Source organism: Nerophis lumbriciformis, linkage group LG01 (genome assembly GCF_033978685.3).
Source record: "Nerophis lumbriciformis linkage group LG01, RoL_Nlum_v2.1, whole genome shotgun sequence".
Taxonomy (NCBI): Eukaryota; Metazoa; Chordata; class Actinopteri; order Syngnathiformes; family Syngnathidae; genus Nerophis; species Nerophis lumbriciformis.
Window position 1 is genome coordinate 13,075,238 of NC_084548.2, and position 16,505 is coordinate 13,091,742.

A 16,505-nucleotide genomic window follows, 5' to 3' on the forward strand; every position below is an offset into this window, starting at 1 on the left:
GACTTGTGTCCACTGTGCGTAGGGTTGTATTATTGTTTTTCTTTAGTCATCTATTAATGTCTCATAATGATCCGTTATTGTCTTGTAATAATCTCTTGTCTTGTAGTGATCTATTATTGTGTGGTAATATATTGTCTTGTAGTAATCCATTGGACTTGGGGCGGTATAGCTCGGTTGGTACTTGAGGGTTTCAGGTTCGATACCCGCTTCCGCCATCCTCGTCACTGCCGTTGTGTCCTTGGGCAAGACACTTCACCCACCTGCTCCCAGTACCACCCACACTGGTTTAAATGTAACTTAGATATTGGGTTCCACTATGTAAAGCGCTTTGAGTCACTAGAGAAAAAGCGCTATATAAATATAATTCACTTCACTTCACTACTGTAGGATTGTATTATTGTATTGTAGTAATGCATTATTTGTAGTAATCTCCTACTCTTCACTTCACTTGCCAGGTATAGTTGAGTAAATCCCAGGCAATAACTTCATGTTTGTGTAGATGTTTGTATTGAACACAACATGACAACAATGATGTCCCGAACAAAACACTTAAGTACCATTAATGCAGCAAATCATACTATCGCGTCTTATGAATATGTTCAAGTGTCGGTAGCTTACCCTAAATTGTCCCCAGAGAGTTCCAGTAGTTCGATCTCATCAGGACCCACCTCGTCTACTCCGGTGTGCCTCTGGGTCACACTGCAGCATCCCATCATGGACCAGATCTCCTCCTGTCCTGCTCTGCTCTCAGACTCTCATCCCTACTGTGTGTGTTTGCCACACTCAAACAAGAAAAGACCCCAAAAGAGGATATTGTGGAGATGAGACAAGGAGGGGAAGGAGGAGGGGCGGCTAAACTAATCTCCAGTTCCCTCTTTTTTTTCTAAGTTTCCATCTAGGCTTTCCGAGCAAAGGTGTCAGAAGAGGAATTGAAGTAAAAGAAATGGTGATGCACGATGTGGTCGTTTCTTCCTTCCTGTCAGCTGACGCTCAGCTTGGTTTTGGACAAACTAAACAGTGCTTGTTTTGCAAGCTGTCACACAACAAGTAAACATTTGTTGCGTCTTATTTCCAAACAACTTTGCATTATCCACTAAGCAAGCCAAGCAGGCCCCACAAATCTTCTTTCTGCTTCTTCTTGCTATTTATACTTAGAATTTTTAAACATCATCTGCTGACGTGACGTTTTTGTCTTTCCACACAAGCTGCGGTTCTTTTGTTTGTGGGGGCACAAACATTGTTGTCCAGATGAAGAACATATGCATCACTTACAGAAAAGGCCAACATTATCTAGTTTTGCTCCAGCAGATGGCACAGTTTTCCCCTTCTTTACAAATAGGTACTTTGTAGAGATGCGCGGTTTGCGGACACAACCGCGGAGTCCGCGGATTATCCGCGGGTCGGGCGGTTGAAATAAAAAAAAATTAGATTTTATCCGCGGGTCGGGTCGGGCGGTTGAAATTTTAAAAAATTTGATTTTAAATAGATTCAGGCGGGTGGCAGTTAAACCAATTCGGAAATATATATACATAGTTAAATGTTGTTACCCACATACGAAAAACGAGCAGGCACCTGCAGCATATGCCACAACAGAAGAAGAAAAAAAAAAGAGATGGCAACGCCGGCAGCAAACGTGGTACGCGACAAACTAAAAAAGGGAATACTAAAGACCAGAGGAAAAAAGGCCAGAAAAGTTCAGCGTGGACTCGTTTTTATGAGGTTGTAAATCAGGATGATAGTAATGCTGGCTACGTGATTTGCAAGAGCTGCGACGCTGTTTATGTCTACGACAGTCACAAAACCGGGACATCTAACATGGTGCATCACATTTGTGCAAAACCCCGAACCTCCACAAACACCCTGAGCATGAGCAGTTTCGTCCGCCGTGATCCCAGAAGAGTGCCACAGGATGTTAAAACAAGGATTACAGATGCATGTGTGAACGCAGCTGCCTGCAGCAGTTTGAGTGGCGCGAGCGCGCTTGGAGGTGCGCTCAGCGCGGCTCCCAGATGATTGCGCACTGGTGTGCGTCTGGGCCGTGACAGCGTGGCACGCATTGAATGTCTCTGCTGCATTGGATCAGTCTCCTTTCTTTAACAGGCAAAAGCTTTATAACCTCACTAATGCCTTGCATCGTCTATATTAGATATATAACAACGGGCGGGTGGCGGATGGCGGGCGGGTGCGGTTTTGATTAAATGTTAGTTCGGGTGGATGGCGGATGGTTGACGACTTCTGTGATGCGGTTGCGGATTAAATAAATGCCTATCCGCGCATCTCTAGTACTTTGTCATCAATACAGATCAGTGATTGAATTGATATTCTTTTTTCTGTTTTGAGAGTAAGTTATTATATTTGTGTTTTTTATCGGTCCTGTTAGACACCGGCATCTATTTGATAATACCACCTTAACATTTGACAACCAAACAATTACATAAGGCGACTCGGTAAAGAATCTGGGTATTATTTTAGACCCAACTCTCTCGTTTTGTCATGTCTGTGTAATCATGTTTTGTTTAAGTCATGTTTTGTTTTGTTTTGTTTTGTTTAGTTATTGGACTCTTTAGTTTCTGGCTTTTCATTCCCTTGTCTTGTTTCCATGGTTACCCATTAGTTTCACCTGTTTCACATTTGGACTCATTGTGCACTCGTTTGTCACCATAGCAACCCACTAGTTTTCACCTGTCATGTCAAGCACCTGTTTTGAGTCACGCACCTGTTGTTAATCATGTCTGTGTTATTTAAGCTTTTCATTTTCTGTTGCTCGTCCTGGTGTCATATCTTTTTTAACCCTGCTATCCTCTCGTATCAAGCCCTGTTCACGGTCCCATGCCACAGTAAGTGTTTTTTATTTCGTGTTCAGTTTCTACCTTTGTGCAAGTTTTGTTTTCATTCGCCAAGTTTTTTTTACCTCCGCCATTGTGCGCGCTTTTTGTTTTTCCTTTTTGATAGTAATAAATAAATCATGTACCCACCTTCAAGCCATGTCCGATCCAAATTCACTTGCATCTTGGGGAAACAAAAACTCCATAGTCCTCGTTCTGACACGTTTGAGTCACACATTAAGAGTGTTACTAAAACGGCCTTCTTTCATCTCCGTAATATCGCTAAAATTCGTTCCATTTTGTCCACTAGCTACGCTGAGATCATTATATCATTATGCGTTTGTTACGTCTCGTCTCGATTACTGTAACGTATTATTTTCGGGTCTCCCTATGTCTAGCACAGTGGTTCTTAACCTTGTTGGAGGTACCGAACCCCTCCAGTTTCATATGCGCATTCACCGAACCCTTCTTTAGTGAAAAAGAAAATGTGTTTTATTTTCAAATTCAAGACAAAGTTATATGTTTTTGGTAACACTTTAGTATGGGGAACATATTCTAAGTAACAAAGACTTAATTTAGAGTTATTTGGTTAGGTTTGGGCAGTGGTTCTTAACCTTGTTGGAGATACCGAACCCCACCGGTTTCATATGCGCATTCACCGAACCCTTCTTTAGTGAAAAAGAAAATGTGTTTTATTTTCAAATTCAAGACAAAGTTATATGTTTTTGGTAACACTTTAGTATGGGGAACATATTCTAAGTAACAAAGACTTAATTTAGAGTTATTTGATTAGGTTTAGGGCAGTGGTTCTTAACCTTGTTGGAGATATTGAACCCCACCGGTTTCATATGCGCATTCACCGAACCCTTCTTTAGTGAAAAATAAAATGTTGTTTTTTTTCAAATTCAAGACAAAGTTATGTTTTTTTACCGGTGCTCAAAATGAACCATGCATGAACATCACCTTGTTCAAAGAACAAAACCAACACAGTGCATAAACTCACAAGAAATTACGCACCTGAAAACCAGTGTGACTTCTGCTGTTGCCGTATCCGTAATACGACGATAGGGAGAAGTTTTTATTTACACGATAAGTCGGGTGTGTCTTGACCTCCACGGTGGAGGCTCCACCGAACCCCTGAGGCTGACTCACCGAACCCCTGAGGCCGACTCACCGAACCCCTAGGGTTCGATCAAACCCAGGTTAAGAACCATTGGTCTAGCATTAAAAGATTATGGTTGGTACAAAATGCGGCTGCTAGGCTTTTGACAAGAACAAGAACGTATGATCATATATATACCTATACTGGCTCACCTGCACTGGCTTCCTGTGCACTTAAGATGTGACTTTAAAGTTTTACTACTTACGTATAAAATACTACACGGTCTAGCTCCAGCCTATCTTGCCGATTGTATTGTATCATATGTCCCGGCAAGAAATCTGCGTTCAAAGAACTCTGGCTTATTAGTGATTCCCAGAGCCCCAAAAAAGTCTGCGGGCTATAGAGCGTTTTCTATTCGGGCTCCAGTACTATGGAATGCCCTCCCGGTAGCAGTTAGAGATGCTACCTCAGTAGAAGCATTTAAGTCCCATCTTAAAACTCATTTGTATACTCTAGCCTTTAAATAGACCCCCTTTTTAGACTAGTTGATCTACCGTTTCTTTTCTTTTCTCCTCTGCCCCCCCCTCTCCCTTGTGGAGGGGGGCACAGGTCCGGTAGCCATGGATGAAGTGCTGGCTGTCCAGAGTTGGGACCCGGGGTGGACCGCTCGCCTGTGCTTCGGTTGGGGACATCTCTGCGCTGCTGACCCGTCTCCGCTCGGGATGGTCTCCTGCTGGCCCCACTATGGACTGGACTCTCACTATTATGTTAGATCCACTATGGACTGGACTTTCACAATATTATGCTAGACCCACTCGACGTCCATTGCATCCGGTCTCCCCTGGGGGGGGGCGGTCACTCACATCTGCGGTCCTCTCCAAGGTTTCTCATAGTCATTCACATTGACATCCCACTGGGTTGTGAGTTTTTCCTTGCCCTTTTTTTGGGCTCTGAACCGAGGATGTCGTCGTGGCTTGTGCAGCCCTTTGAGACACTTGTGATTTAGAACTATATAAATAAACATCGATTGATTGATTGATTTTTTTAACATGAAGCCATCAGCCCAATTTTTTTTCTCATTGGCTTTTGGGTGATTGAGCCCTACGAACTCTGCCTAGCAACATGTGTGACATGACCAAAATGATCCGAGGTTTAAAAACAATGTATAATAAAATATTTGTTTATGATATTGTATTGTTTTTTAATGATAAGTTACCATTTGTAAATTTTATTTCATATTCGTTTTTTAGATTTTCTTAAATTAGGATATATTTACATATGTATAATGCATGCATGTTTCAACATACAACACCCTACAGTGATTGAAAAGTGGAAAAGACACTGGATCAGATCATATGATAGGTACTGCGGCTAGGAGCTGACAAAAATGCATTTTATGTAATTTTTTTGGAACTGTTTTTTCATATATTTAGCTTTGAAATAATTATTATTTTGTTCAATATAAAATACCACTATACGTAAAATAATTCTTAGTGAAAGAGTACTGTCATTACGAACATACAAAATACCTCAGAACAGTGATTGTCAAACTGTAGTACCCGTACCACTAGTGGTATGCGGGCTCTATCTCGTAGTATGCCAAAGAATCACTGAAATAAATATTCCAAAACGGTGTTACTGTTCAAACTGTGCGTAATGTTACAGTAGCCAAAAATATTAAATGTACTTTTTAAATAGAACCTCTGCCTTGTTTTTAATTAATATGTAGGCCTTCTATGCTACTGTGATTTAATGTTGGTCATTATGGTAGTACTTGGAGCCAAGTTTTTTCTGATATGGTACTTGATGAAAAAAGGTTTTCATATTTTTCACAAAATACTACTGTATTTCAGGCCCGGCCCTAACCAATCTGGCGCCCTAGGCAAGATTTTAGGTGGCGCCCCCCCACATCGGCAGTGAAGTGTATATACTCACAAGAACCCGAATAGCTTTGTCTTTGACCTTTTTTTTTACTTACAACTATACCTAATATATAAAGGGGTGGAAAAGTGACTATTACCTGTAGGGCAAACATTAGCTAACCAGAAGGCAATAATGTAAACAAAAAACACCTGCTTAAAAGATCTAATACAAATGTCCCTGAGGAATGTAAGGTGGGAGTACTGTAATTACCTAACGTTACATTATTATTTTCCATAACAATTTAGCCCCCTCCACAATATTAACCCGACGTTAAAACAGAACTAGCTATTTATTGATTAGCAATTGCCGAATCATGTAACATTAGCTTAATGCTAAAAAGCCAGGTTACTATCACATTCTGTAACAGACAAATAATTTCATGTAGGCTAACGTTACCTACCTGCTACCTCTGTCTTTTCTCGTTTCTCCTCCTCTTCTTTTCTCTTTTTTCTTCCCTGGGCACCTGACAGTTTTGGCCGTTTTGACATCTTGTGTTGGTTTTTTGATGTGGTGACGTCCAAAAAGAGTCATGATACGGGAAGGGAGGGGGCGCACCGTGCGGGGGGAGGAGGGGGGGCGTAATGTTGTAACAAATAATATTGCTATTAAATAGGCTTTCCTTTGCATTTTAATTAACGTGAGATTATTTTTTGTATTTAGAAATAATAGTAACAACTTTTTTTTTTTTTTTTTTTTTCTCCAACATTTGTGGCACTGGCATGGCGCCCCCTGATGGACGGCGCCCTTAGCATTTGCCTATACGGCCTATGCCACGGACCGGCCCTGCTGTATTTAATGTAACTAAATAACTCATACAGACACTGCTAGACAATGTAGTTTAGCTAACAGAAAGACATAATAAATAAATAAATGGGTTGTACTTGTATAGCGCTTTTCTACCTTCAAGGTACTCAAAGCGCTTTGACACTACTTCCACATTTACCCATTCACACACACATTCACACACTGATGGAGGGAGCTGCCATGCAGGGCGCTAACCAGCACCCATCAGGAGCAAGGGTGAAGTGTCTTGCTCAGGACACAACGGACATGACGAGGTTGGTACTAGGTGGGGATTGAACCAGGGACCCTCGGGTCGCGCACGGCCATTCTTCCACTGCACCTGACCAATTTGTTATAATTATATTACTGTATATTCATTTTCTTTTCCAAAATATTTAAAAATAAATCAGGTTTTTAATTTGTTAATTTGTTCAATATTCAATCCAATTTATTTTGTCGGAATAAACAATATTGGAATCTACGGTACACAATTATTTTCTAAACACAGTACTGTAATTTAGTACCCTAAAAAGTCCATCCATCCATTCATTTTGTACCGCTTACCCTAAAAAGTAATTTGACTTTTTTACATACACATTTTTGAATACTGTATTTTGAAATAATAATGGTTGCTTTTCTTCAAAATACAATACCAGTGTGTGAGAATAATAGTCACACACGTACAGTATCAAAATGCAATGATGCAATTGCTGCTTTGTAGCACTAGAGGCCGCTATTGCTCCGCAAGCAAGCCTGCTGTATAATAGTTACTCTTTTCAAATTTTAAACGGTATAACTCGCATGTGTTGTAAAACATAGATATGGAAATTGTCCGTTAAATAAAGTGACTGTAGTTACTTATTACATTTGGGTATGAAACAGCACCAGGAAAAAAAGATACCATGTGACCTTTTGGTTCCAATCTTTTCCTGAAATATTTAAAGATACTCCCCGCACAGTGGACACAAGTCTTTCGAAAACAAATTAGTATTGTTTAATTAATAATTAGCTTGGTGGCAAAACTTTTGGATATTCAAAATCTAATCTTATGTTATTTTAGATCAGTTATGGTATATTGTTGCTTTAAAATATATATGTTTGCATTATTTTTTTGTGCCTCCCATTAGTATACATTAGAAGAGGGTTAGTTGTTGTCACAGGTCAGTGTAAGTCAGCAACACGGTAGATGTGCATGCTAAGCGTTTGTTTCAGCACATCTGCATCCTGTGAAGGACGCTGCAGAGTGAACGTACTCCGTTTGAGCTCCATTCGAGAACGACCGTTCTTGTTTGGGCCGATGTTGCCATCTGAAGCTCTGCCCACTGAGTTGCGGGGTTGGATCTTCGTAGTGACTTTACGATTGTTTCCGTTTCCGTCTACGATGCCTTCTCTTGCAAGTCAGAGCGGAGCTATCGGGTCCGTCGTACAAGAGCACAAAGCCCCTCCGACTGGCTAAAGGAAGGATACGCTGCCTGAGAAGACGCTTGTGGAAGATTTCCAGAGTCACATCTGAAAAGCAGAGTAGCAGAAAACAAGAAACGTGGCAAATGTGTCATTTTGAATGCACCTACCTAGTGTCTCCACCACAACGGGGGGTATGACCTCCCTCAGCACCTCACAGTTGATGTGAAGAGCTGGATTACAGTTCATCTCCAAGAGCCAAACCTTGTTGTTTAAGAGATAATAGCTGTTAGAGATGTAATATTAAAATGTAATATTGGAAATTATTGGTATCGGGGGTTTTTTATTATCGGTATCTTTTTTTTTTTTTTTTTAATTAAATCAACATAAAAAAACACAAGAAACACTTACAATTAGTGCACCAACCCAAAAAACCTCCCTCCCCCATTTACACTCATTCACGCAAAAGGGTTGTTTCCTTCTGTTATTAATATTCTGGTTCCTACATTATATATCAATATATATCAATACAGTCTGCAAGGGATACAGTCCGTAAGCACACATGATTGTGCGTGCTGCTGGTCCACTAATAGTACTAACCTTTAGTTAATTTTACTCATTTTCATTAATTACTAGTTTCTATGTAACTGTTTTTATATTGTTTTACTTTCTTTTTTATTCAAGAAAATGTTTTAAATTTATTTATCTTATTTTATTATTATTTTTTAAAAGTACCTTATCTTCACCATACCTGGTTGTCCAAATTAGGCGTAATAATGTGTTAATTCCACGACTGCATATATCGGTTGATATCGGTATCGGTAATTAAAGAGTTGGACAATATCGGAATATCGGATATCGGCAAAAAGCCATTATCGGACATCCCTAATACAGTAGCTGTATATTAGGGGTGTAACTATAAATGGATGTATCAATTTATATTTCTGAGATTCAAATCTGTGCTCGGCAAGTTAGCCTTCCGGAAAAATCTATCGAATTTATTGCTACTAGAAAAAGAAAACATTGAATTTGAGAACGGTAGATTTAATACACTTTTAATGATGAGGACGTTAAAGGGGAACATTATCACCAGACCTATGTAAGCGTCAATATATACCTTGATGTTGCAGAAAAAAGACCATATATTTTTTTAACCGATTTCCGAACTCTAAATGGGTGAATTTTGGCGAATTAAACGCCTTTCTATTATTCGCTCTCGTTGTGACGTCACATCAGGAAGCAATCCGCCATTTTCTCACTTTCGTCGGTGTGTTGTCGGAGGGTGTAACAACACGAACAGGGACGGATTCAAGTTGCACCAGTGGCCCAAAGATGCGAAAGTGGCAAGAAATTGGACGAAATTTGTTCAAAATACGAGGCTGTGGGGAAAGCCGACGAAATGGTCAGTCGTTTTGTTCCGCACACTTTACCGACGAAAGCTATGCTACGACAGACATGGCAAGAATGTGTGGATATCCTGCGACACTCAAAGCAGATGCATTTCCAACGATAAAGACCCTAGCTTCCCTGGCCTGCTGACATCAACTCCAAAACTGGACAGATCAGCTTTCAGGAAAAGAGAGCGGATGAGGGTATGTCTACAGAATATATTAATTGATGAAAACTTTATTCATTACTCGCGGTTTTACGTAAATTATTATACATAAACTGTGTTTACCAATAATTTAGCTTATAAACATTTATTTTTTTCAATCATTCGAGTACATTCGGGTAGTCTTGTGTAATGCAGTATTTTGTGTCTATTTAGGTATGGTTAACCTGAGTGCTGAAATCGTGGAAAAATATATGTTCTTAGCGCGCCTGAAATGGGCTGTCTGCACTCTCAAAGTGCATGTTGTTGCCAAATGTATTTCATATGCTGTAAACCTAGTTCATAGTTGTTAGTTTCCTTTAATGCCAAACAAACACATACCAATCGTTGGTTAGAAGGCATCGGGAAGCAATCCACAATTTTCTCAAACACCGAGTCAAATCAGCTCTGTTATTTTCCGTTTTTTCGACTGTTTTCCGTACCTTGGAGACATCATGCCTCGTCGGTGTGTTGTCGGAGGGTGTAACAACACGAACAGGGACTGATTCAAGTTGCACCAGTGGCCCAAAGATGTGAAAGTGGCAAGAAATTGGACGTTTGTTCCGCACACTTTACCGGCGAAAGCTATGCCACGACAGAGATGGCAAGAATGTGTGAATATCCTGCGACACTCAAAGCAGATGCATTTCCAACGATAAAGTCAAAGAAATCTGCCGCCAGACCCCCATTGAATCTGCCGGAGTGTGTGAGCAATTCAGGGACAAAGGACCTCGGTAGCACGGCAAGCAATGGCGGCAGTTTGTTCCCGCAGACGAGCGAGCTAAACCCCCTGGATGTCTTGGCTCACACCGTCCCTTATGCCACCGAAGATGATCAAGAGAAGAATATCGACCCTAGCTTCCCTGCCCTGCTGACATCAACTCCAAAACTGGACAGATCAGCTTTCAGGAAAAGAGCGCGGATGAGGGTATGTCTACAGAATATATTAATTGATGAAAATTGGGCTGTCTGCACTCTCAAAGTGCATGTTGTTGCCAAATGTATTTCATATGCTGTAAACATAGTTCATAGTTGTTAGTTTCCTTTAATACCAAACAAACACATACCAATCGTTGGTTAGAAGGCGATCGCCGAATTCGTCCTCGCTTTCTCCCGTGTCGCTGGCTGTCGTGTCGTTTTCGTCGGTTTCGCTTGCATACGGTTCAAACCTATATGGCTCAATAGCTTCAGTTTCTTCTTCAATTTCGTTTTCGCTACCTGCCTCCACACTACAACCATCCGTTTCAATACATGCGTAATCTGATGAATCGCTTAAGCCGCTGAAATCCGAGTCTGAATCCGAGCTAATGTCGCTATAGCTTGCTGTTCTATGCGCCATGTTTGTTTGAGTTGGCATCACTATGTGACGTCACAGGAAAATGGACGGGTGTATATAACGATGGTTAAAATCAGGCACTTTGAAGCTTTTTTTAGGGATATTGCGTGATGGGTAAAATTTTGAAAAAAACTTCTAAAAATACAATAAGCCACTGGGAACTGATTTTTAATGGTTTTAACCCTTCTGAAATTGTGATAATGTTCCCCTTTAACACTAACAAAACCAAAGAACTAATTGTAGACTTCCGCAGGAAAGGGCAGAACAAACACCCTCCACTTTTAATTAATAACAATCTCGTAGAAAGGGTCAAGCATTTCAAATTCTTAGGGGTGAACATAACAGAAGATCTATGCTGGGACATTAACACTGCTTCTACAGTCGGAAAGACCCAACAACGTGTTTTTTTTTTTGAGGAAACTAAAATGCGCAAACCTTCCGCAGAAATCAATGGTCAACTTTTACAACTGTGCCATCAGCAGTGTCCTCACTTACGGATTTTTAGTGTGGTTTGCTAGCTGCACTAAAGCGAACCAACAGGCCCTCCAGTGAGTGGTTAAAGCGACGGGGAAAATTACAAAGACGATACTCCCAGAGATGAGTGCCATGTACACAACTCGCAGATACCACCCAGCACATGCCCTCTTCAACCTGCTACCCTCTGGAAGGAGGTATAGATCGATTTGCACCAGGGCCACCAGAATGTCTCACAGTCTGTATCCCCACGTCCCTCTTATCGCGATCTTCCTGACAATGCTAAAATGCTCAAATGTAAACTATTGTCAACCTGCACATCAAAGCAGTTTCTATGCCGCTGGACAAAGCTCAAACAAAATCTCGTTGTTCATGTATGACTTAAGTGTTATTATGACAATGACAATAAAGGAATTGATTGATTGATTGATTGAACCTGACAAAGCAATACAACTTTCAGCTACAGCACAATTGCAAAAGACCCAACAAATAAAAACGACAACAAAATAATATAAAGCCGCAACACAACTTTGAGCTACAAAGAAGTGACCGCGGAGCAAGTAACGCAGACGCATCGACTTCCGGAACACAACAACATGAAGCAACTACACAATAGCAGCCAAGGAGAAGTCATTACATCAAAAATTAATAAATAGAAGAGATGGATTAAGAAAGCAATGGAAATTAGGAAGCGAAGGTCCAACAGCATCAACAGGGATGAGGAGACATACAGTACATGCCTCCGCACACCTGGGACGCCTTCCTTCATCTGCGACGCCAGAGCGGAGAACAAATACTGTATTGTCGGGTCGGGGAACTTTATTTAGCAGGTAAATCTGCTCTTATAATGTTGGTTACTGTACTTTTATTGAAAACTGATTGAATGTTGAAAATGTGAGCAGTTAATTCAACCTAAAGTGTCGGTTGCACTTTATCCAAATAATATGTGAATGCATTGGCTATTAATTGTTGTTTACTTGTTTGTTTGTATACATAATACATTTATACATAATTCCCTAACAAGAAATAACAGGAATATAGAAATATTCACCTGCAATGTCCAATATCCAGTATTCATTTCACAGTAACACTGCTTGATTTTTATTAACTTTTTAAAATTTCTAAATCGTTACTGAATCGATTTCAATTCACTGAATCGTTTCGGATCGTATTGTTCTAAAAAAATAATATCTTCACTGAATCGCAACAGCAACCACAAATTCTGAAATGAATTGTTGTTTAGACAAACTGTTACACCCCTACCAATATATGTCAAATATCCACACAAATATCTCACCTTGAAGTCCTCGTCCACCATGAAGTCACAGCCAATCAGGTCAAAGAAGCCCAGTCTGCAATCAAGCTTGGATTTGGCAGCAAAGAAACATTGTGTCATGATCTGCTGCATGCGCCTCTGGAGGAGACACAACAGAGGAAGTCATCACTTAATTGGCTTCACTTATTCGTCTATGTTCTATTCTTTTTGATTGAAAATATGACATACTTTATTATATCCACACTGGTCAAAATATGCAAAGAGATCAAAGACAAACATGTCTTCCCTAAGATGTAGTAATGTCTGATTTTTGTTTGTTGAAAAAAAAAAAGCAAATGTGATGCATTTTTGAAATTAATGCGCCGCGTATGCTTAAAATGTGCAAAATACGTAAATATTAAATGTTACTATAAATGTGCCTGTTACTACTTTACATATACACTTACATCATGTATATACAACCTTAATGAAGGTGTTTGGATGCTTTTTTTAGGGGCTCTACAGGCAGAATTGAACAGCTCCCATACACTCCAATGTGAGATTGATTGATTGATTGAGAAGTTTATTGACACCTAGAGATGTCAATAAAATGCGTTAAAAAATGCGTTAAAATGTAATATCGGAAATTATCGGTATCGTTTTTGTTTTATTATCGGTATCGGGTTTTTTTTGTTTGTTTATTTTATCAAATCAACATAATTCGTTTATTTTATTAAATCAACATAATAAACACAAGATACACTTACAATTAGTGCACCAACACAAAAAACCTCTCTCCCCCATTTACACTCATTCACACAAAAGGGTTGTTTCTTTCTGTTATTAATATTCTGGTTCCTACATTATATATGAAGTGAAGTGAATTATATTTTATATAGCACTTTCCTCTAGTGACTCAAAGCGCTTTACATAGTGAAACCCAATATCTAAGTTCCATTTAAACCAGTGTGGGTGGCACTGGGAGCAGGTGGGTAAAGTGTCTTGCCCAAGGACACAACAGCAGTGACTAGGATGCGGGGATCGAACCTGCAACCCTCAAGTTGCTGGCATGGCCGCTCTACCAACCGAGCTATACTGCCCCAATATATATCAATACAGCCTGCAAGGGATACAGTCCGTAAGCACACATGATTGTGCGTGCTGCTGGTCCACTAATAGTACTAACCTTTAACAGTTAATTTTACTAATTTTCATTAATTACTAGTTTCTATGTAACTGTTTTTATATTGTTTCACTTTCTTTTTTATTCAAGAAAATGTTTTTAATTTATTTATCTTATTTTATTTTATAAAAAAATTTTAAAAGTACCTTATCTTCACCATACCTGGTTGTCCAAATTAGGCATAATAATTCCGATATTGTCCAACTCTTTAATTACCGATACCGATATCAACCGATACCGATATCAACCGATATATACAGTCGTGGAATTAACACATTATTATGCCTAATTTGGACAACCAGGTATGGTGAAGATAAGGTACTTTTTTTAAAAATTAATAAAATAAAATAAGATAAATAAATTAAAAACATTTTCTTGAATAAAAAAGAAAGTAAAACAATATAAAAACAGTTACATAGAAACTAGTAATTAATGAAAATGAGTAAAATTAACTGTTAAAGGTTAGTACTATTAGTGGACCAGCAGCACACACAATCATGTGTGCTTACGGACTGTATCCCTTGCAGACTGTATTGATATATATTGATATATAATGTAGGAACCAGAATATTAATAACAGAAAGAAACAACCCTTTTGTGTGAATGAATGTGCATGAGTGTAAATGGGGGAGGAAGGTTTTTTGGGTTGGTGCACTAATTGTAAGTGTATCTTGTGTTTTTTATGTTGATTTAATTAAAGAAAAACGATACCGATAATAAAAAAAACGATACCGATAATTTCCGATATGACTTTTTAACGCATTTATCTCCAATATATATATATATATATATATATATATATATATATATATATATATATATTTGTCCTGGGCATGATGTTAAAGTGCATCCGGCAGTAGAGGCTCCTCTATGGGGTCTTGGGGCACTAGGAGGTTAACCCCTTTGCTACTGTTACCCCAGGTGGCCCTTGGCAAAGGGTTAGTACCTGACTGCCCCCTAGCCAGGGATACGGTGAAGACCTCATTGGCGTAGCAGGCGGAAGACGGTAGATTTAAGAACTACCACAACGGCTGCGATGCGGAAGAAGGCTGCAGCAAAAAAGGGTCCCCAGTCGTCTTGGACTCCATGCCACTGGACCCTGACCCGAATCCGTCAAGGATCGTGTGGTGACTGTCTGTGCACCAGTCTCCCCACGTAAAACAAAGTCACGCACAGGTATCCTCCATAAAGGGATACACCCCTACCAGGAGGATCGTCATACTCCGACGATGATATATATATATATACGATATACATATTTAGTTATTTTAAAATCCAAAGTATATGTCAAATGAAAGGATGATGCTTCCTCAGGAAGAAATGACAGCAATCATTATCCATCCATTTCCTACCGCTTGTCCCGTTCGGTGTCGCCGGGGGTGCTGGAGCCTATCTCAGCTGCTTTCGGGCGGAAGGCGGGGTACACCCTGGACAAGTTGCCACCTCATGGCAGGGCCAACACAGATAGACAGACAACATTCACACACTAGGGCCAATTTTTAGTGTTGCCAATCAACCTATCCCCAGGTGCATGTCTTTGGAGGTGGGAGGAAGCCGGAGTACCCGGAGAGAACCCACGCAGTCACGTGGAGAACATGATCGAACCCAGGACCTTCGTATTGTGAGGCACACGCACTAACCCCTGTTCCACCACTGCCCAGCAATCATTATCTTACAGCTAATTGGTCCCTGAGAGCTTGTACACAACAACAGCAGCACTCACAGTGAAGGCGCCCAGCACCCAGTCCCTTGGTAGACGCTTGGCAACCTGAAAGCGGTCGTTGACGTACGCATTGAAGCTCTCCATGGACCACACCGTGTCCTCCTTCACCTGGCTGTACAGAGGGTTCTTCATCTGCATGTACTGCAGGTGAACAGCAGGGGAGGCTCACACACACATGTGGTAAAAGCAAATGACACACTCCAGAATAGCAAATGAATTCAGCTGAAGAGGTCAGTTTTAGTCGGGTGTACCTGATTGGTCAAGTGGGCCGAGAGGTTTTTGGAGCTGGGGTCATAGAGGTCACAGGTGAGTCGCACGTAACCGTGGTGAAAGAAGACCATGTAAGGTGACGTGCAGGCGATCAAGAGGAAAGAGCGCACGTCGAACTTCTTCCCTTTTAACAGCAGCGGCCTCTGGATATAACTACACAATAACATGTTGTTCAATATATACCAGGGGTATATCCACTGAGGGGCGCACTCTGAAAAATCAAAGCAAGCCGGGGCCATTTTGATATTTTTTATTTTAAAAACCAATACAATCAGGAGCGCCGCTCGGGATTTTGGGCCCCATGAAAATAATCTTTACAGGGCCCCCAACACAGTGTCATTATTTTTTCTGTATTATAATTTCATCATCATTAGGGGCCTCTCTGGGCCCCCCTCCATCATGGGCCCCTAGAATCCGTCTCCTTTACCCCCCCTTTTCGGCGCCCCTGAATACAATATATGTATAAAAAATATACATTTAGGCCTCCACTCAGGCTTGATCCCGGGGACCCCAAAGGGTTTTGGTCAAAAAAATATGAAAAATGTGTCATTATTCAGTATTTTTTTTTTTTAAATTATTATTCAAGTTTTAAATCTCTAGAATGGTTTTAAAGATTTAAGTTGTATGCTCTTGTTGTCA

The 16,505-nt window shown here is 40.3% G+C and overlaps 2 protein-coding genes across 8 annotated transcripts in view; both read right to left on the reverse strand.

Moving 5' to 3' along the window:
• LOC133616084 (rho guanine nucleotide exchange factor 7) overlaps positions 1-6,114 on the reverse strand; it is a 76,481-nt gene extending 70,367 nt beyond the window's left edge. The window contains exon 1 of the mRNA XM_061975165.2: positions 619-6,114. Coding sequence (XP_061831149.1) covers positions 619-716 — 98 coding nt within the window. The 5' untranslated portion in view covers positions 717-6,114. The remainder of the gene's footprint in view (positions 1-618) is intronic.
• Positions 6,115-6,358: 244 nt separating this feature from the next.
• Positions 6,359-16,505, reverse strand: part of ttll10 (tubulin tyrosine ligase-like family, member 10) — a 109,767-nt gene continuing 99,620 nt past the window's right edge. For 2 of the 7 annotated variants that reach the window (XM_061975191.2, XM_061975201.2), the window contains exons 7-11: positions 15,848-16,019; positions 15,597-15,737; positions 12,733-12,849; positions 8,205-8,298; positions 6,359-8,142 (exon numbers count right to left, since the gene is read on the reverse strand). In XM_061975191.2, coding sequence (XP_061831175.1) covers positions 7,988-8,142; positions 8,205-8,298; positions 12,733-12,849; positions 15,597-15,737; positions 15,848-16,019 — 679 coding nt within the window. In that variant the 3' untranslated portion in view covers positions 6,359-7,987. The remainder of the gene's footprint in view (positions 8,143-8,204; positions 8,299-12,732; positions 12,850-15,596; positions 15,738-15,847; positions 16,020-16,505) is intronic. The other 5 variants (XM_061975234.2, XM_061975238.2, XM_061975207.2 and 2 more) reach the window with 4 other exon arrangements.